General features: G+C 52.0%; 4 protein-coding genes across 4 annotated transcripts; all 4 read right to left on the reverse strand.

Moving 5' to 3' along the window:
* Positions 1-1,607: 1,607 nt before the first annotated feature.
* Positions 1,608-6,345, reverse strand: QC761_310470 (uncharacterized protein). Its single transcript, XM_062878192.1, has 2 exons — positions 3,061-6,345; positions 1,608-2,999 (listed from the first exon to the last, which is right to left on the reverse strand). The coding sequence occupies exons 1-2, from the start codon at positions 4,999-5,001 to the stop codon at positions 2,091-2,093; spliced, it is 2,850 nt and encodes a 949-aa protein (XP_062734032.1). The 5' UTR covers positions 5,002-6,345; the 3' UTR covers positions 1,608-2,090.
* A 1,553-nt stretch (positions 6,346-7,898) lies between these two features.
* On the reverse strand, positions 7,899-9,443 carry QC761_310460 (uncharacterized protein; the record flags this gene model as incomplete). Its single annotated transcript, XM_062878191.1, has 1 exon — positions 7,899-9,443. One exon carries the CDS (start codon positions 9,441-9,443, stop codon positions 7,899-7,901), a length of 1,545 nt encoding a protein of 514 aa, XP_062734033.1.
* Positions 9,444-11,362: 1,919 nt separating this feature from the next.
* QC761_0059110 (uncharacterized protein) lies at positions 11,363-15,506 on the reverse strand (the record flags this gene model as incomplete). Its single annotated transcript, XM_062872551.1, has 8 exons — positions 11,363-11,508; positions 11,714-12,297; positions 12,367-13,523; positions 13,586-13,668; positions 13,738-13,939; positions 14,013-14,394; positions 14,461-14,940; positions 15,030-15,506. 7 exons carry the CDS (start codon positions 15,504-15,506, stop codon positions 12,265-12,267), a joined length of 2,814 nt encoding a protein of 937 aa, XP_062734034.1. The 3' UTR covers positions 11,363-11,508; positions 11,714-12,264.
* Positions 15,507-15,800: 294 nt separating this feature from the next.
* Positions 15,801-19,623, reverse strand: QC761_0059120 (uncharacterized protein; the record flags this gene model as incomplete). The annotated part of the gene is made up of 3 exons (XM_062872552.1): positions 15,801-17,930; positions 17,994-18,314; positions 18,388-19,623. The coding sequence occupies 3 exons, from the start codon at positions 19,621-19,623 to the stop codon at positions 15,801-15,803; spliced, it is 3,687 nt and encodes a 1,228-aa protein (XP_062734035.1).
* Between the last annotated feature and the right edge of the window lie 485 nt (positions 19,624-20,108).

A 20,108-nucleotide genomic window follows, 5' to 3' on the forward strand; every position in this document is an offset into this window, starting at 1 on the left:
TGTCACAGGGTGAGATCTTTACTCAACTTGATGTCTGGCCGGTACCTATGACTGACAAGATCTGTAGTTACGCCAAGTTTTTCGCCGAATTCATGACAATGGAGTGTGACAAGGTCACTTGGACCACATGGATCTACAAATTGGCCAACGTCGGGCAACCGGCAGAGTACTTGACAAGAGCTCGTCGTACTTCGCTGAATCTCTTGGTTGATACGGTCAATTCGCAGATTGTTTGTATACTCTCCGCCTTGAACATACATCCACCCGTGCTGATGATTCATTCCAGGAAGCAGCAGTTGCACGAGCAGGAGATTCTGTTAGGTTCATCCACTACGATCCTTTTGTCGGCAAGTACGGCGGCAGGTACTGCGAACCGGGAGTCGATGAATCGACCAGTGAAAGCAATACCAGGCAGGGACTGATGTTCTACGAACTCAACTCCTGGGACCCTGCGGGAACGAGCCCGTGGAAGCGCGAGACTGACGGCGGCGAACTCAGTGGGACCTTCTACGGTGATGTGCTCATTCTTGCCCAGATCACCCGCCTCCTGGATCCCGACGCCGAACTTCATCATGACGGCGATGCTTCGACGAAGGAGCTCGCTAGGCGTGCAGATATCGTCGATTACCTGGTCCCAAACGGGTATGCACGAGTATTCCACCCTCAGATCCCATTGCATGAAATGATCGCAAGCTTGGTCATTTACGAAATCATGGTGGACCATCAAGCACGCACCGGATATGCTGTCTGGACTCCTCCAAGCGAGAACAACACTTCTTGCGAGCCGTAAGCATCCCTTAATTAACTCATTGTTCCTCATCTTGACTAATCACGAGAATCAGGGGCAACGGCGGGACGACGCCTGATGAGGATAAACCGTTCTGGCAAGGTAAGTAACCTGTCTGTTCTATGTGCGCCTAATCTGGGCTGACATGTCATAGTTCTGATCTACGAAAAAGAGTCAGAGTGTACTGTACATGGAGACACACGATACAGAATGATCTGGGGCCATGAGTTTGAAACATGTTACACCTTCGGGGATGATATGCCCGGCACAGGATGTGACGAGTTCCGAGGCAAGGACAAGAAGCCCGGGTGTACGGGAGAGAACCTGGTGCCACGATCGCTCCGTGTCCCGAACGAAGCCTTGTGCTACTTCTATTACGAGCCTAGATGTTTGGGGTCATTTGCCTCATACGTGCCCGATCACTCGTGCATGTCGGGCGAGAACTGGCCCGGAGCTGGCGAACAGGTAAAATCATTCAAATGTGTAAGTGTACCCCCAAGGCTCGTTGCTTACTTAGTTACTCCTCATTGACATTCTTTGATAGTGGGAAAAGGCACCCTGAGAAAAAAACACCCTGATAAGCACGTTGCTTTTGAGAAGGTGCATAGAGCCTTGTGTCTATGGCAAAGTGATTGGGATGAATATTAACTATATCAAGCACCTGATGGGACATGGGAGGAAATATGACATTACTAGTAGAATGTGAGAATTAGGGTTTAATCTATATGCTTTTGTTTCCCTTTTTGTCCTTTCTCAAACATCTCTCTTGAAGCTAGATCCACTTTCGTGTCAATGGAGCAGTGCTGGTTTCTGTCGACGAGTCGCGCGACGTCGTGGAACCAGTAACTAAGTGACGGACAATTGAGGGCTTCCCATTGGCCAACCAAAAAATCAATGCTTGAGGCACAATATACCTTGAAAGATAGTAACAATGATAGTCCGAAGTACGTCAAATGATAGCGAAAGCGATTTCTATCATCGTTCAAGGCCCCTAAAATTCCGTTGTGCCCGCCGCTGTTACCTGATGAAGGCGTATCTCCTCTGGAGACCAACCCTTGCAACTGGGCAAGGCCGATATGTGATGGTATAGGTCATATTCGCCAGGCAGCCTAGGGCTATCAAACTTTGTAGCTACATATCTGTAATTGATCGGAGGTGCTTTGCGACTGGGTAAAGGCACTGGTAACCCATCACAGTCAGTCAGCCTTCATTCTAGACAGCACCAAACCACAAAGATCAAAGGCGACGCAATACTCAAATTCAGATAGCAACAGAAAAATCTTTAGACAAAGGAAGAAGAAAACTAACTGCCTTCAGCCCCTCCAGTTTTGGCGGAAGGAGAGCCGAAAAAACCAGAACCTGATGTCTGCCCCGGCTTCGTACTATACAGAGCACCACCACTTTGGTTATTACTGGTGCCAAATATTCCTCCGGAAGGAAACGCAACAGTAGGGGCATTGGAGAATGGCGAAGGAGCGGGAGCCTTGGCGACTGGGCCGGAGGGAGCAGAGAACAAAGACGCTGAGTTCGGAGTTGATGGATTACCAACCACTGAAGAGCCCTTGGGGCCAAAAAGCGAAGCCGTTGGTGCAGGATCACTCGTTCCGAATAGCCCACCAGTGCCGGGCGTGGCTGGTTTAGTGCTAAATACCCCGGACGTAGATGGTGTGGTGGTGAATTGCCCACCAGACCTGGGGGCGGGTGGGTTCTTCATGTCCGCGAAGATTGAGCGGGGAGCTGGGGCTGAAGCAGAAACAGGAGCGGAAGATCCCGAAACACGTGGTGTAGCAGTGCTTGTCGAAGAAGAGGAAGGTGTGCGGCCGAGTGTAGCGGTTGACTGTCGGCTCCCAGGAGTTGCTGTTCTCTCGGTTTCGATGCTTGGTATCGGAGCCGGGCTCTGGCTAGGTCCCCGCCTCAAAACAAGGCCGGTCCCGCCAATTGCCATCCCGTTTCTACTCGACGCAGAGAACGAAGGCAAGTCTCTTGGCTGGAACGCTCTGCACGCAGCATGTCCACTCTGGAGCTTGGTAAGTTGGACTTGCAGCTCTTCTCTCTCCTGCCTTACCGGACGTGATTCAGCGGCAACCTTTTCGACATCTTCATCTGTCATGTTAGGAACCATGTCAGGATCGAGGATGGTTGGGAGGTGGCGCAGAAGACAATTTTCCAGTCCGAGGACCACAACATTGTCAATGAAGATGTCAAGTGATCTCTGTAAGACAGATTTCAGCGCAAGCCATTCCAAAGACCAAATATCTCCACGGAAAACTCACGTCATAATAATTGGCCATGCTCTCAATGATTTTGTCTGTTCCAAAATCACTAGACGGGGTTGCCTCTGAAGCTGCTTCCAACACAGCTCTCGAGACATGTTCATGGGTCAACCCTTCCAGATTTGGATACACCTTCTCAAGTTGACGGGCGGTTTGCTGAACTCGCCGCTCGCCCCCCCTCCGGCTTCGTGTGTTCTTGAGCAAGGGCATAGGATCGTACCCATTCATGTAGTGATACAGCAGTTCCTGAAGCTTGACACCTAGCAAAGACGCCTTTTCTTGAAAGAATGGGGCAACGTACTCTCTCAGGAGTGCCTGTGCCGTCTTGGGGTCTCTTCCGACGATATGATCTATGAGCTTCTCGGTAAAGCTCTGACAAATTTCCGTGATCAGTTTGATATGACGTTTGGTGATGTCCTCCCAAGGCTGTGATTGATCCCGGAAGAGACGGAGCGTCAATCGATCATTGGGTGAGCCCGGAAACTCGGTGCCCTGGTTCTCAGAGGCCATGGCTTCCAACTCGCCCTTGAGATTTGCGAGCGAAACGGTTGCTGGGTCTTCAAAAGGATAATGTTCAAGAAGCTGGTGAAGATGGGCTGCAAGCTCTGGCTCAGAACATTCATTTTCTTCGTTGTCAGATTCACCGTCATCAGAGTCCCTGTCCTGGTTATCGCCGTCCCAAAGAATCTTGCGTCGATTGCCTTTGACCAACAAAACGTGTGCAAAGACTCTGTTGAGGTCCCTCACCAAGGCGCGCAACTTCTTGATTCGAGCATCAGTGTATTCGGTCGAGTCTGGATCAGGATACAAACCGCCAAAGAAATCGTCAAGGTAGTTGCCCCTAACTGCTTCGCCAGCAAGCTCACGGAAACGGGAACTGATCTTGGTGAGGTATGTTCTCATGGCCTGTGGTGTTGAACGTTGCTCGCCCAGTTCCTTGAGTCGACTTTGACGTTGCTTGATCAAGTTTTCAATGTCCTCGATGAGCTCTGGAAGTTTGCGCTGAATGTGTGCCAAGAGAACTTGGCTGAGCTTGTCCCTGAGAGCCTCGATGCCCCTGTCCTGAGCCTTGATTGTTGCCCACACTCCGTTTCGAAAGAAGTTCTTCTCGGCCTCATCACGCTCGCCATTTGTTGACGTGGTCTCCATATGAGTTCGGTTGCGTAGCACATGCCAGCCGAGTGCCAGTTTGTGAGAGCCTTCCTTGTTCTCCGCCAGACGCAAGTATTGGCCTTCGTTGTGGGAGCCCTGGTCAACCTTATCGGGCTTGGTGATGATTCCCAGGGTTCGCCCTCGGGTAGGATCGTGTTTTTTCGCTTCATTCAAGACCTTTTGGGCAGCCAGCTCACTTTGGGCTGAGACAACGGCGAGGATGATGCTGTTCTTCTGGCGCATATACTTTTCTGCGAGCCGATCGACCACAGCAACACCGCCGGCCTCTTGGTTCTCTGTCTCATTATGATAGAAACCGGGGAGGTCGACAAGCGTCAACTGTGGAACAGCAGGGCCGGAAATTTCCACCCGGAGGACTTGTTCTGAGAATGTACTTGATCCCGAGCCGACACCCATGACATCTTTGGCTTCCTCGATGATAGCAGGAAGTTCGTCGTTGTTGAGGCCGGTTCTGTCAAAGACATGATCGTCCACATCGCCAGCATCATTCTGGATCTGGACGTTGACTTTCGTCTGGGAGGCTTGGCGAAGCACCAACTCAGTTGCAAAGCGCGTGCAGAGTCCGTCTTTGATAGGAAAGCGGACACGAGAGATGGCCTCCAGGACGGAGCTTTTTCCGGATGATTGATCGCCAACAACGATGAGTTGAGGAAGTTGGACAAATTTTCCTAGGCCAAGTTTTCGAAGCTCGTCAATGGTGTCAAGAAGGGCGCGCTGCTCAGCGGCGAGCTGCTGCACTGCTGCGAGATCTAGCTGAACAGCAGCCATGTTTGGAGTTGGTCAGGTGGTAGGCTTCTGGATACAGTTTTGGGGGAACCATGATGGATATTTGTATGGGTTGGCACAGCTCGACTGACCGCCCCGAAGAAGCTAACCGCCGACCTGGCCAGGGTACTCTGCCGCGGGCTCACTTGGCTTGGTTCAGCTGAGCATTTTAGGAAGCTCAAAGGCGGGCAGTGGTCATGGAAGCGGTTGTGACTCTGGGACTGATAACCCAAATTGGAGGCCTTGCCAAGATTTTGACGATGGTTGGACCAGTCAACAGCCAGGCACTCTGTGACCAAACGTGCAGAGGAATGGTTTGCGTGCAGATGGCCCACAAAATGTTAGCCAAGAATGACCTCCTTCCAGACCAGTCGAGCCAGCAACTGGCACACGTCAATGGATCCAACGGCGACACGCTCCGCAAACATGCTCGAAATAGACCCTGTTGCGTGTCTGCCACCGTCCCCATCTCTCCTTTCAAGCATCACCACCTTGTACCCCCATCCAAGATCGTGTTCAGTCAGATCAGAGTAGCATGGACTCTCTTTCTGCCTGAAGCGCATGTTCATCCATCCAACCTGGTTGCAGCTTGATGGTTCCAAGCTCCTATCATAGTACTTTCTGCGTTCAGCCTTCAAGGGTGGCTCAACAGCTCCATTCATGTCGTCATTGAGCCGCGCAAGTCGTTTGCATTCTGTCGTATCATGTCCCAGGCTCTGATACCAAAAACCCAACATCGATTTCATATCCCTCTGCCAATGCGTTTAATTTCCTGGCAATACCCGTCCCATATATATGACCAAGAGCCAACCCATGAGAACCAGAACCAGCTGGGCCCCACGGGTTGGCTGGTCGTTTCTGAAAGGCGGCGAGTGTGAAGAGGTAGGGGACACCATAGCAGAAACCAGTCGAAATAGATGGTTGGCAGCCTGTGGTAGATGTCAGTATTCAACTGCCGCTTGATCTGGCGTGCCACACCAGCAAAGGCGTTGTATACGTCTGCTTGCAGTGACAAGTCTCGGGTTAACCCTAACCCTCATCTCCCGGAAAGACGACAAACAGTCGAGGACTCAGTTGGAGCTATTCGCTGACATGACAGAGCTTGCCGCCGGGCCGAGGCGTGACAGGCCCGGGACAGCGAGCATCTCCTGGTTGGCGTGAGGGCCTGGGTCTTGGTCGGAATCCACGGCCATTTCACTGCGGGCTTCGGATGCTGAGTTGGCGAGTCTTCTGACCGTGCTAGAAGCTGGGCAAAAAAAAAAAATCCATCATGGTGAGGACGGAGGACGCGAGAAAGCGGGGCGTAAAGAAAGCAGCAAATAGAGAGAAGCTGGGGTTCGTGTTAAGGGAGCAGTGCTTGTTTCTGTCCACAAGTTGCTGAAACCAGTAACGGACAATTGAGGGCTTCCCATTGGCCAACCAAAAAGTCAATGATTGAGCCACAGCTAACCCTAGGGATCTTTCCAAACTTAACTACTTGTGCATTAACCCTGACAAGCCACGATGTTCAATGTCAGTCAACCTGTTAGACCGGCCAAACCATCGCCCGTCAGTCACATAATGCGCCTTGCCAAGTCTCCCAACATCTAGAACCGAGTGCTGGTAATCTGCCTGCCGGCGTCAAAACAATATGGCGCAGCTGTTAAAAAGAGAGGCCTCGCCAAGATGGGATGGCAACATATAATATCTCTCATCGACAGTTCGACTGAGTGATGGAGGTCTTCGGTATACACTCTTGAGGACCTCCCCTAACTGACTCTTCTCCGAGATTATACTCCAAGTCTTGCGTCATCCTTTTAACCATGGCAAAGCGATCCAAAACAACCTCCTACAGTGTCGACCTCCCTTTCGTCTACGCTGCCAGCGCCATCGTCGAGGGCATCTTTACACTCTTTTTTCTGTGCACGTTTGGCTACAGCGCCTTGCGAACCTCCAAAATGCGTCCAATATGGCATTATTACGCCGCTACCATGTCCGCTTTGATCATGTAAATATTTCCCTTCACCGCGGACATTATTCAGGCAACTCACAATCAGTCATAATAGTGGCTACATTCTCCGCATAGCCTCCTTCTCCGTTTACGCTTACTACAACACACCTGAAGTCTATCTCTCCTCTGAAGACCGCTACCTTTTAATGCTCCTATCAACAAAACGACTCGAACCCGTCGCTCGTCTATTCCGACACGTGGGCGCAGCTCTTTGTAGTGTTTTGCTTGTGGAATTTGGTCAACGCTACAGCTGGCCATCAAACGAGAGGGCACTTATTATCCGGGCCGGAAGGGCAGCCATGTGGACGCTGGCAGGGGTGGCAACGGTGCTGGGCTTGACACATTGCATCATGGCGGAGAGAGAAATTAATCCTGACTTGACGGTTGTCGGACGCTTGGGAATGCCACGACTGGATGATGTGTTCAACGGCAGCAAGATAGCTTCTGTTGTAATCTCTGCAACATTACTTGTCCTTTTCGTCGAGGGGCTCACTATCCTGGGAATGGCAATGTACGCATCTTGTTCAAACCCATCGAAAGGAAGGATGACCGGACCAGTCATTCTTATAGAAGTAAGTATCAGCTCGTATGTCTTATTACAACTGTGGGCCCTGGTGTTAGTTATGTCCACCGCAGATCCCCAGCCTGCTCCTTCTTGCCTCTGTGATTTTGGTGATCGTGAGAGGTTGGAATATGGCCGAAGTCTCTCTACTTCTACACCCTTACCGTAGGGCTACCAGGGACATTGATTGGATGGTTCTTTTTGTTATTTATAGGGCTGGCAAAAAGGACGGTGGCGGCTGACACCCGGCAAGATAAACAATGATAATAATGTACCAAGATATTTACCAGGTGACAAGGAATCTGAAACAAATAACCACCACCTCAATATCTCCTGCCAAGCCTTCACTCATTTGTCCTCGTCAGGGAACTCACAATCATCATCTGACACCTGATCCTCTACCTCAACAAGGCCATCAAGGTCAGACAGTTGATCGTCTGCCTCGTCAAAATCGTCGTCCTCTTCCTTATCCTCCTGGCTCTCCTCGTCACCCTCATCCTCCTCGCTCTCCTCATCGTTCTCCTCATCGGTCTCCTCATCGTTCTCCTCATCACTCTCCTCATCATCATATGACTCCACAGGGGAGCCAATAATTTCAAACCCCTGGGCCCCAGTAACCTCATCATCAAGCTTCTCACACTTGGTCTGAAGCTCAATGCATTGAACCAACAGCTCATCATTCCTGGCGGCCAAGACATTGTGACTGAACATCATATCCTCACACTCCTGTCGGCGTTTTCTGCAGTCGTCCTTCATATCTTCCAGTTCCTCAATAAGCCTCTTCTGTATATTCTCCAGCCCCTTGATGTCGTAGCGCAAGGCCTCGACAACCTTACTTTGCTTATGATGGTCACCGTGCAATCTCACGTGTAATACCAGCAGCTCCTTGTACGCCTGACGCCTCTTCAAATACATTTCCTTATGTTCGGCGTGGTCGTTTTGCAAGCTTTGCAGTTTCGCAAGGAAGAATAACTTTTGCGATTCTGCCTCAGTGGCGCGCCGGTCTTCCTCTTTCCACTGCTCCTTCATCTGCTGGACCTCCTCCTCAAGACTGTGATTGCGCTCGAGGGCCACGCTCAGCTCAGCGGATTGGGCATGGTAGCGGCTCTTCAGTGCGAGGTCAGACTCTTCCAAGTTCTGGTGCTTGTCTTGCAACTCGCCGTGTTCCTCCTTCATCTGGTTGTGCTTCTTCATCCACTCGTCGCCCTGCTCCTGCAACATGATGCAGTTCTTGCAGAGAGAATCCACCGTCGCGGTCTCCCAGCGGAATTTCTTCTGGAGCTGTTCATTAGACTTCATGGACTCGTCATACTTCATCTTCCACGACTCGCAATCCTTCCTGGACTGGTCACCCTCCTCCTTGGACTGAGCGCACTCCTCCTCCAACTTGGCGCAGTCCCTCCGCAAGTCATCGACCTTGAGTCTCTCCCGGGCGAGTTGCGTCTGAAGCAGGTCGGCATTATGCATCGCGTTCACGGCATCCCGATGGCGCGACAGCTGATGGCGCAGCTGCAAGTCGGAGATCTCCCGCTGGTGAAGGGAGTTGATGGTCGAGATTTGCTCGTCGTAGTCCTTCTCAATGGCGGCAATCTGCTCGGCGTGTGTGGTGGAAGAGCAGGCAATTTTTTGCTGGCAGGCGGCCAGCTCCTGGGAGAGCTTCAACTGCCGCTCATGCAAATTGGTAATCTCGGAGGTCTGCTGTTGGAGCTTCCAATTCAGTGCTACCCTCTGAGTAATGTACATTTTTCTGTTGATGTCGCTAGCCTCCTCCTCGGCAGCGAGGGCTTTGGTGAGCTCCTCAACCTCTTGACGTAGTTCCTGGAGATCGGGGGCCACCCTCTGGACCAGCCCGGCCAGCCTCTGTTGGACCGCTTTGAATTGATCAGGCATCATGCAGGGACAGAATTGGTAATGCTGGTGGCAGGAGAGGGTGTGGATGAAGGGGGGAAAGGAAGAAGGGAAAGAAGTTTCCGAGGGCGAATTTTTAATCCAGAAATTCTTTTCCAAACTTTTGTGGCTTTTCAGTGTTCAAAACGCTATGTTGGGCGCTGGCAAAAAACTTAAACATCACGGTCTCCTCCACACCGTCACCTCCAACGATGAAGCTTTCGCCACCGCAGGAACGGAACGCCAACATGTCACTGATCTGAACTCTGTTTTGTGCGATGGGGCACGGATTTTCTCTGATGGTGATGTCTGCGCAGATGTCAACTTGTTTTACAAAGAGAAAAATGATGAAGACGAAAAAGAGAGAAATAAGATGAGGTCGTGTGTCGACACTGAGTTACCTCACCTAGGTAGTCGGTCTCTAAAAACTTTTCTGTCTCGTCCGAACATGGTTAGCCCAAAATCAGGCTCGCTTCACCCTCGGCTCACCCTCGGCTCACCTTGAGCTCACCACCGCTCACCCTACGCTCGCCATTCTCCAAAAAACGACAACTTTACGCGACGCTCTCATAGTCCAAATTTGGAGCCTCCCTCTCCTACAGGGACGAATCCTCCACCAAAACGGGGACCAAGGAACGGGCTCACCAGCGTATTTGCTTTCCGTTTTAGGGGACTCTGGGTCGTGGCAGCCATTTTGACATAGCAAAATCCGTCACTCCCTACCTGCTTATTGCACGACTTTCTTCTTCCAGTTCTGGCTATATAAAGAGGCTATTCTATCCGTCTTACCACCTACCGCACGACTCTTCTCTCTCATCCCCAATATCCTTACTACCCCGTTTATTACTGCCACAAAACCTTTCTTTACACACTTCAGCGTTATCGGCCTTACATTTTCGCCTAACTAGCTCTCTACTGTCTTCTATTGGTTTGGGGTGCGGCCACAGGCCTGAAGGTATGAGTAAGAAAGTGGGGCTCCCAGAGGATTCGGGGGTTCAGGGGTCATGTATATATGCGGTCTGCTTCGGACGTTCTATTTTAGACAGGACATCGACTTTTATTTTCTTCGTATTTTGTGTCTTGCACGTGTGCAGGCAATTCTGGCCCTCTGATCAGGCCAATCCGGTGCTTATTGTGTGGCCTGCGAGCCCACAGAGTCTTTTCTTTGTCCTATGTGAAGTGCGGCCTGCGAGCGAGCCACTGTCACGCAGGTGTCGAGGAATCTGATTCCTCACGCAAGCAATTCAAGTCCACTTGTCTACAATCTACTCTCAGTAGCTCTTTGTTAGAACAACCTGTTGTTGACAGTGAACCCCATGTCTGAGACGCGTGCCACAACCTTCGATCATCCTGTCATATTCACCTCTGGCGTACTGCCTTGCAGTCTATATCCATTCCCGGTGCAGGTTGCAACATAAAGCTATCTACATATATTTCTGAAGTAACTTCGTACCTTATATCCATATCCAGCTAAACTGGTTACGTCAGTTCAGCTTCCATAAGCTCCTATTCAGCTTGGTTAACCAGAACCCTTTTCTGTCTCTAGCCCAATAATTGGATGAGGTGTCCCAGCACCTCGGGAACCATCCAGTGGTTCCCACACGGGGTTATTATACTTAGGGCGTAACACTAACCTAAGCTTACTAATAGTAATTCATTAAATATAAGTTACCCGAGATACTTAAGACAGAGGGCAAGGAGATTATAAAAATAAGCGGCTATCTATAACGAACCCTATCCAGAACCTCTGAAATGGATACTGGTTAAAGGCACTTCTGAAAAATCCTGGTTCGGTACAGCTAAACAGTATACAACAATAGCTTATCTCAATCACAATAACTAAGATACCAACGATTGTGACTTATATTGTATACTGCGGAACTGTCTATCTACACCAGCCAGTTCCTCCGTATATATAGAACTTAGGACCTTAAGGTGCTCGTCCTGCTACGGCCCCGGTCACCCTTAGCACATCGCATCCTGCGATATGCTCGTCGTGCTATGCCTCCGATCATCCTCAGCATCTTGCATCCTGCAGAATGCTCGTGGGTCTTGGCGCCATAGCACTTTCGTCCAACCCTAATTGGCTATTTCCTGACTTCTCGGGGAAAGCGGAGATGAATTTCCGTGGAACAGGATAGGCTAGATCTCTTGTTGAATCGACGCAGAAGTAGATAGTAAGCTTCGACTTGGGGTAGGCGAGGTGGAAGGTTGACACGAGACATTCGTAAAGACCAGCTTCTACGCCTTTTATAGGTCGATTAACAGTGATGTGCGGCACATCATCTTCCTTGAGGGTCGGGGAGAAAGGTTTCGCGTGAGGAGCAGAGTTATTCCGGAGGCTGAAGACGCAGAGAGGAGATTGTGAGCAAACACCGGAGGCGGTACGATGGTGGGGACGTCCAAGTCGTACATTTTGTAGATACCAATCCCTTGGACGGAAACGATAATGCAGGTCCAGACGAAGCTCACCAAGGCCGCACCGTGAACGATCATCGGCATTGGGTCATAGTGAGTAGTCATCGAAGGGAGAGAACAGCAAGGCGCGTAGAAACTTAGGAAAAAGGGCAGTGATCGTGATCAGCAGCTCTGCTGACGGGAGATTTCGGCGACACAGGAATATAAAAACAGAGGCGCATGGCTGGCAAGTTGCATGTCGGAACTCTGAAGCTAAGTCTTATGTGGGGCATCATTGCCCTCTGTCTATTCAACCCTCGCACAGCAAAGAACAATTAAAACTCGCAATGTGATCAATCATTACAGGCATGGGCTCGGTAAAATGAGGGTATTTTGTGCATCTATGGAGGCGTCGGGGACATGTTCTGCACTAACACCTCCAGTAGCAGTCCATCCGTCGGCTCTGTATGTAAGAATTTCGTCAGTCATCTGCCATATCTTCTAGACAGTCTTCAAAGGGGGATTAACTTACCGGTTGAAGATGATTAATACCATCCCACGAGTTCTCATCCCATGCCCCTACCCGACAAAACGGCATTCTGCTTTCGTCCCTGTTCCCGCTCGACCAGTGCTGGTTGCCGGCTGTGAAGTAAAGATCAAACGACATGAACAGCCTCTTTCTCTCGAGGTTCTCGCCCGGTGCCGGCCTGTCCCTCTTGAAGTTCACAGCTCCCTTTTCCTTGCGAATATCAACCTGAAGATCCGTCGGGAATTTCGAGCTTGCCTTGTACCACGTCATCGAGATGCCAAAGTCCGTATTTGCCGATTCGTAGTTCTGTCGTACTTCATTGATATAAGAAGTGACTTCCATAAACATTGCGTTGGCGTTAGAGGTCCAGCTGAACCAGTGGTGCTGGGCGATATGGATGCGACATGTGGCTGGCTGCGGCGCTGCTGTTGGGGTAGGTTGTGCCGTGGGAGTAGGGACTGCCGTTGTCGGCGCACAGATGGTGACGTCCTCGCAGGTCTCGCGACCACCACTTCCTACGCAGCGCCGCGTCGTCGTCTTGGGACAGTTACCGAGGTCTGGCGCTCCTGTCAATGTCGGCATCGGAGGCCTGGTGACCTTGTGCGCTGGGTCCTCCGGGTCGTGATAGTCGGGGGGTGGCCCGACCGGCGTCGGCGTGCAGTAGTAACCGGTGCATATCTTCCCGCACTGGCCGTCTCGTTTCCCAAGTCCAATGGGCTTGTTGCAAAGGGGTCCGGCAGGACCGGGCTTGTGTTCGATAGGATCTCTGCTTGGCCCACCACCGCCACTGCCACCACCGCTGTCACCACCACCGCCGGGGGGGCTAAACAGCTTATCTGCGTCTGGTTTTTTGATGTCCTCAATCTTAGGGCAAACCTTGTCCAGCTGCGCATTGCCACCTTGGCCCTTGGCTTCGGTGGTGTCAAGGAGGCAGTGGCCAAGGTTAAACACTTGACCATTCCACGCTGTGCTGACCAAGGTATCGATCTTGCCCACTGGAATCTTTGGCTTTGCAGGGTTCTTGTCGGGTTTTCCCATAGGGAGAGGCCGGGAAAGTATCTTGATGAGGGCCTTGAGGCGTTTCGGATCCTTGAGGTCCTCCTTCCACTTTGACGGCAAAGAGCGGAGATTGGCAGCCATTGCTGCAACCAGGGGTGCCGCTGTTGGAGGGTTGAAAAGTCAGCTATCGTCCACAGACAGAAAATTGTCGTGGGAAACTTACCCATTGAGCTTCCGTCGTCCGTCGCGACACCCTTTCCAGGAACAGCGATGTAAGTCTTTTCACCTGGAGCATAAGTAACCCATCTACCGGCAGACTTTGCGTCAGTAATCATGGCCTGCAATATATTGAAAAGGAAGATCATGAGAGCTTACTGTTGGTAAGGGGCGAAGGTTGCTACACGCTGACTTTGCTGCACTGCGCCCACCGAAAGGACGTTGCTGAGGTAGTCGGCGCGAGAGACATTGCCCCAACCGGCTGGGTAAGCATCAATGTTATCACCTCTCTCCTTGTAGGAATTGTGGATAGCGGCGACAACGAGCACGTTATACTGGTCTAGCTTCTTGATAATTTTGTCTGTGGTTGCGATGCACTGTCAGTATATGGTCGTTATTCTGCCACGTCCTTGGCAAACTCGGAGTTGACTCACATAGCATCCTGATCCTGGCCTCGCTGGCACCATCCGTGAACATGCCGCCAGAATAGTTGATGATGGCTCGGCCTTCCTTGTTGTTCGCAGAATCAAGAATGTCATCCATAACTCGTATAAATGTCTCAAGCACGGCTGCTTCCTCGAAATATCTGGTTTTTGCGCCTGAGTTGCCTGTGTAGGTGAATCCACTTCCTGGGTTGACTGGCAAGACCATGGTGACCTCTCTGCCGGCCCCGAGGAGGTTTCCGAGAATCTTGGATGAGACAGCGGTCCCGTGCTTCCAATCGGAAGCGGAGACAGGCTTGGGTGTTTTCGCGTCGCCACCGTACGGCGACGAGTAAGGCCACCTGATCAAACGCCCGCCTAACCCTTGGAACTCCTGTTCAAAAAGTCAGATCTATGCTGTTCAATGACACCAATCCAGGTGAAAGATGGGTAGACTTACTGCATGGCTGGTATCTATGTCCGACTCCATATTGTATATGTACTGCGTTAGGCCAGTGCCTTTGGGGTACCAATATGTGTTGAACCATCTGTCGGGTTTCTTGGGGTCCTGCGTTCTTGCTGGGGTCCCAGACCTCCTCCATGACTTAAATCCTGTGTACGAGGGAGGTGCCGAAAGCTGAGAAAGCTCCCAATACTCCGCCGTTTCGTGTTCCCCATAGTCGTTCCTCTTACGAAGGACTCCAGAGATAGTCTCATTGAGGTCGCGATGAATATCTGGTATCTCAGTTGAAGAGGTAAGGTTCCCAGGTGACTGATCTCGGGAGAAGTGCCGAGGAACAACTGCTGGGCCGCCACCACCGGACCCAGGGAACTTCCCCTGCCAGATATCGGTAACAGGCCGTGGCGTTTGAGCGTCCGCCAATGCCGTTTTGGCCTTAGCCTCTGCATTCATCTCAGAGAGGTAGTATATGTCGTCAATCTGAAATCACACTTATTAGCTCCTATCCTTGCGCTCGACTTTGATAAAAGCAAGAAAGATAATCGGAGGAAGCTGGCTGGCTGACTTACACCGTAGATCCCTTTGGCGCCACTAAGTGTGTCCAAGCTTGCACGGTCAAGCTGGACAACGTGGAAAAAGGCAGTAAACTTCGCCCTATCGGACTTGATCTCTGTGTATGACCATGGCTGCTTCTTTGGGTTATTGTTGACGTCCCCGAGCCAGGTGCGGATGGCCTGGACATTTTCAGGGTTGTCAGGTATGATCAAGGCATCCCCAATTTGGCATGGGCTCTTCTTTTTGGCTCTAGCTTGCAGGAACGGTCGAGATCTCTCCTCAAGGGTACCAGCAGCTCCTTGAACTGGGGTTGGCGTTGCGACAACCTCGCGCTTTGCCACCGGGGTGACAGTGCAACCATCAAAAGTCTGGGTCGACGAATTGTCATCCTCCACCTCGCATCCGTAGATAGTAGCGCATGTCTCCTTGGTCGTAGACGAGGTCGTTCTGGTTGTGCCACCTTCCACAACGCCGGCGTACGAAGTCGTCATCTTGCAAAGCTCGGCGGTCTGGGTCTTGCAGTTGCTCGGCTTCTCAGGTGTGGGAATCGGGCCTCTGGTCGGTATTGTGATGGCTGGCCATTTTGGTAGACGTCCCTTGACCGTGATACCGGGAAGCTTTGGCCAGTCGATATTCGGGGGACCACTCCTATAGGGCCCGGGGGGCAGAGGAGGGAAAACCCAACCGAAGACCTTGAGTTCTGGCCAGTCGATGCAAATGAAGAAGAACCAAGCTTTGCACGACAGGTATATACCCGCGGGCTCGTCATCGTCATCGTCGGAATCTTAAGGGTCGTCTTCTCTTGGTGGATCCGGCACTAGCGTGGTGATGGGCTGAATGATATTACCTGAGCCTGTAGGAAATGGCTTGATATCAGGAGCCTGGGTCCCCGTGAACAAAGTGCAGCCAATGAGAAGTGTGCTCTCAGGAGGTGCATCCATTGCCTTCGTTCCCGTAGGTGCGCACCCGCCCAAAGTTACTTGACCCTGGCAATTGTCAAGCGTCAAGATGGCGTGAAACTCATCAATCTCCAACACGCCACCCGGCGGGCAGTCCCAGACCATTGGAGGTCCAGATCCTAGAGGAGGTCGATCAATGATTGGATTTTGATCATCAGATGGTAGGTCGCTGTTGTCTGGAATGTCGACTCCAGATGGGTCGTCAGGCAGCGGGCCATCTGTCACTGACGGCCAGGGCGGAAGAGTAATCCATCGCGAAGTTGGCGGTGCACCACCCCCTGGAGGCGTGACGACGACGGGAATAGGGGGGATATCAATACTTGGGTTGGCGTAGAAAGGGGGAATGCCACCGGCACCACCGCCATTTGTTGGATTGGCGACGGTGATATTGACATTGGACATGGGCATCTGATTTGTCGTAATGTTGGGCGCATAGACGGTGATGGTCGTCGTTTCGACGACAAATGATGCACCCTGGCTGCGGCCCACCTCAATGGATGTTGTATAGGGTGGAATTGAGATTACCGTTGGTGCCGGGAGTGAGCTGGGTGGCAAGATAAGACGGCAAGGCGGCGTACAGTAGGCAGTCCTTTCGCGGTACACCTCGGTTCCCAGATAAACGACTTCGACATCGTCCTCGTCTAAACTGGCGTCGGGATACCACTCTTGCAGATCGACTGCCCAATCAGTGGTGCCCAGGAAATTGTACGAGTGGTAAAACTCGGTTCTCTTGTCCTTCATCTCGTCGTCCATCCAGGCCACCCATTCTGTGTTGTCATACACCATGATGTTGGAACCTTCTTTGTTGTAGCGCTTGTTGGCCCTGCCTTGAGCAATGATCTGGTTGATCTCGGCGTTCGAGATGTATCCAGCAGTGTCCGTACACCGACCTTTGGCAGCATGGGAGTTGCGGTTGTCGCCCGTGAACAGGCAGGACTCGCCGTCGCACCCAGCCTGGGCCATCTTGAAGGACCGTCCGTAACTGGAGACACCAACCAGGACCTTGTTGGAAGGGGCACCCGCCTTGGTAATCATGGAGAGCGCGTCCCTAGTCTCAGTCTCATTGACATGTGACCGCAAGCAATTGCCCGTCGGGCAGCCAGGCGAAGTCCACTTATTACCAGCATCCCACTGGCCGTGAAGATCATAGGTCATGAAGACAATATAGCCGAGAGCTTGGGCTATTTGCTTGACAGGAAAGGAGCGGAGGTACCAGAACGACGCTGGTGCGGCGAACGAAACTGTCTTGGAATCGCCGACCTCGGCCTTGATGCTGGCCAAGAGTCTGTAGTAGTTGAGACCATTTACCGGATCATCAGCGGGAATGTCCGGGATGTCAGGGGCACCTGGATATTCCCAGTCAAGGTCGATGCCGTCAAGGTTGTGCTCGTTGATGAAGGAGATGATGTTGCGCTTGAACAGGTCGCGGTTGGCTGGTTGGGCGGCCTCTCGGAGAATCATGAAGGTCCCTGGCAGAGCACTGAAGTCCCAGCCACCTAGAGATACAACCTTCTTGACGCCCTGAAGCTTCTTGAAACGTTCAAACTGCTTCTTGACTAACGGGTCCGTGATCTCGATCCGAAAATCGCCTCGCGTGACATTAGGAAAGGCAAAGTGAACGTGGGTGTAAGTGCTTGTGTCGATTTGGGTAGCATCCATGTGCAGGCACTTGCGGCCAAAGTTCCAGCCCTCAAAATAGCCAAGCTTGATATGTTTTGCCGGCGCGGGGCCCTTGATGATGTCTCTGCCGCAGTTGCTGATGCATCCGTGCTGGCCAGGAGCTGCAGTACCGGGAGCACCAGTCTCGGACTTGGAAACGACACAGAAATCATCGGTCATACCGCATTGCCCCCAAATGTTGCAGCACACGTTGAGAGGGCACGGGTTCATCGTGCTGATGTTGGTCCCTAAGGGGGGCCGGACGGTGCCGTTCATGGTTGGTCCACAGATTGCGTTCTACCAAGCCGAAGCAGGTCAGTATAGGAAGTGGAAGAAGCAGTTTGACTTGGGTTGACTTACAGGGACAATAGCAGGCATCGGCGCAGCTCCGTCGCTGACGCACATGTTGAAATCGGGATAAAGCAACTTGCAGCCATTCCAACCCCATGTGTTCTTGTTGAAGTTCTCCAGTTGGGTCACACTGAGCATGTTGCTTGCAGCAATCTTGGCGCAGTTGTCGTCCTTCTTGGTCCGATAAACGGCACAATAGCCATCGGCACCCTTCTTGGGCCTAAGGTCGGGAAGGTTGCCCTGGCTGCAGCACACATGCTGACCTTCGGACAGTTTGGAGCAAAGCCCGGATTGAGGATTCGCCTTGGTGAAGTCATCGCCAGTAATTCCCTGTACATCGTATTGTCAGTCTCTCTTTTGTCCACGACGTGCGTAGGTCAAGCGGAAAGTAAGTTTAACTTACGCATTTGTTGGCCAATGAGCCACAGTCGTCGCCCAACACAACCTGGCGCGTCTTACACGTGCCGTCAGAGTTTCCGGGAGGGAGGGTACTGGGGAGGGTGCCGGTGCTGCAGCAGACCCGCTCGCCCAGAACAAGTGAGTTGCAGAGGTTGGCGCGGTTGAAGTTCTGCAGTTGAGTCTGCGAGATGCCACATCTCTGGGCCACAGCCCAGCAACCCTCGCCGGCCTGGACGGTAGTGACCCTGCAATCAGCTCGGGGGCTGAGCCGGGCGAACCTGGCAGAAATATCTCCAGGCGCGGAATGGCGAGATCTGGCGGTGCTGTTGGAGATGGTGTCGTTCTTGGACAACTCCTCCAAGGGAACAGGAACGCGCAGAGTGACCGGCATCCAGTCCTGGCCCGCACCCACCTGTGAGACACATTTGCCATCAGCCCATGTCTTGACCACCTCCTGGACGAAATCGAGATTCTTGGCGCTGCTGGCGACGATGCCAATGCTGTAATCGGCACCACGATCTTTGGCACCACACAACTGCACCACGGTGGTTCCTGAGACCGACTCGTTCTGAACATGCTCGAGGAATTGCTGAAGGACATCTGATGTGACACCGTGCTGGTGCACTTTAGCGCCGGCAAAAACACCGATGACCGACGTCTGCGAGTAGCCAAAGGCCATGGCGTTGTTGGAGCATGACGGCTTCTGAGAGGCAAGATAGCTCTTGACCTGACGACCAGCTGATAGCAGATGGGTCGGCGAGAACTCGCGGTCTTTGCCGGGCCGGTGAATGGAGATGGAGGCATCCTCCAGCACTTTGTTGGCGGTGGTACAGAGCGATGCCTTGGTCGAGTCTGGCACGAAAGCAACCCTCATGGACGGAGAAGTGTCGTAGTCTGCTGTGCAGGCCCTGATGATGGTGGGCATGTCCTTGACCTCGGCCATCTGGACAACCACATTGAGCAGCATGGTCTCCTTGCATGAGGCCAACTGATCCGCCTCCGGGAACAGGAACCAGGGGCCCTCCCCGGCTTTGCTGCAAGAAATGGGGTATGGCTTGAGGGCCTCAAGAGGCTGCGCCTGTACCGCAGAGAGCCATTTGTCGAGATCCTCGTCTGCTTCGGTGATATCGACGAAAGAACTTGAGGAAATTAAGGACTGGTCTGTGGCCACGAATCCGCCCGTTGCTCTCGCTGCCCCCGCTGCCCCCGAGGCTGCGAGGGCGTAGAGATATGCCTTCATGATAAACGATGAGATAATTGCGTGTAGCAGGTTCTCTCAGAGAGGAGATGTGATGGGTAAAAAGTGTGCCTTACACCATCCAGGATTGGATGGCGATGCAAGACAGAATGACCTCGGGAGTAAGAGGTGAGTAAACAAAGAATGAGATACCAAATAGATAATAGACAGACTAGCTTGTAGATCATGGGTGAAGTAATATAAAAGGGAAAACGAGTATGATCTTTTTTAGCCTTGAGGGTACGTACCTAACTGAAAGCTGGCCACCGTCAGTTTACTCTAGCACCGGCGATATAGACACCCCGGAATTTGTGTTTTTGAAAATGATTGGTATATCGCAGCAACGGTTCCTAGTTAGACATGTACCTGTGTATCCATATGCGAGAATTTGAACGAGGAATTGGCCTCTGCACAAACATACCTTAGCTGGAATACTACAGTTCTTTTGTGCACATTTCCACCTTGCTCTTCGGATGAAAAAAATGCAA

Source organism: Podospora bellae-mahoneyi, chromosome 3 (genome assembly GCF_035222275.1).
Source record: "Podospora bellae-mahoneyi strain CBS 112042 chromosome 3, whole genome shotgun sequence".
NCBI lineage: Eukaryota > Fungi > Ascomycota > Sordariomycetes > Sordariales > Podosporaceae > Podospora > Podospora bellae-mahoneyi.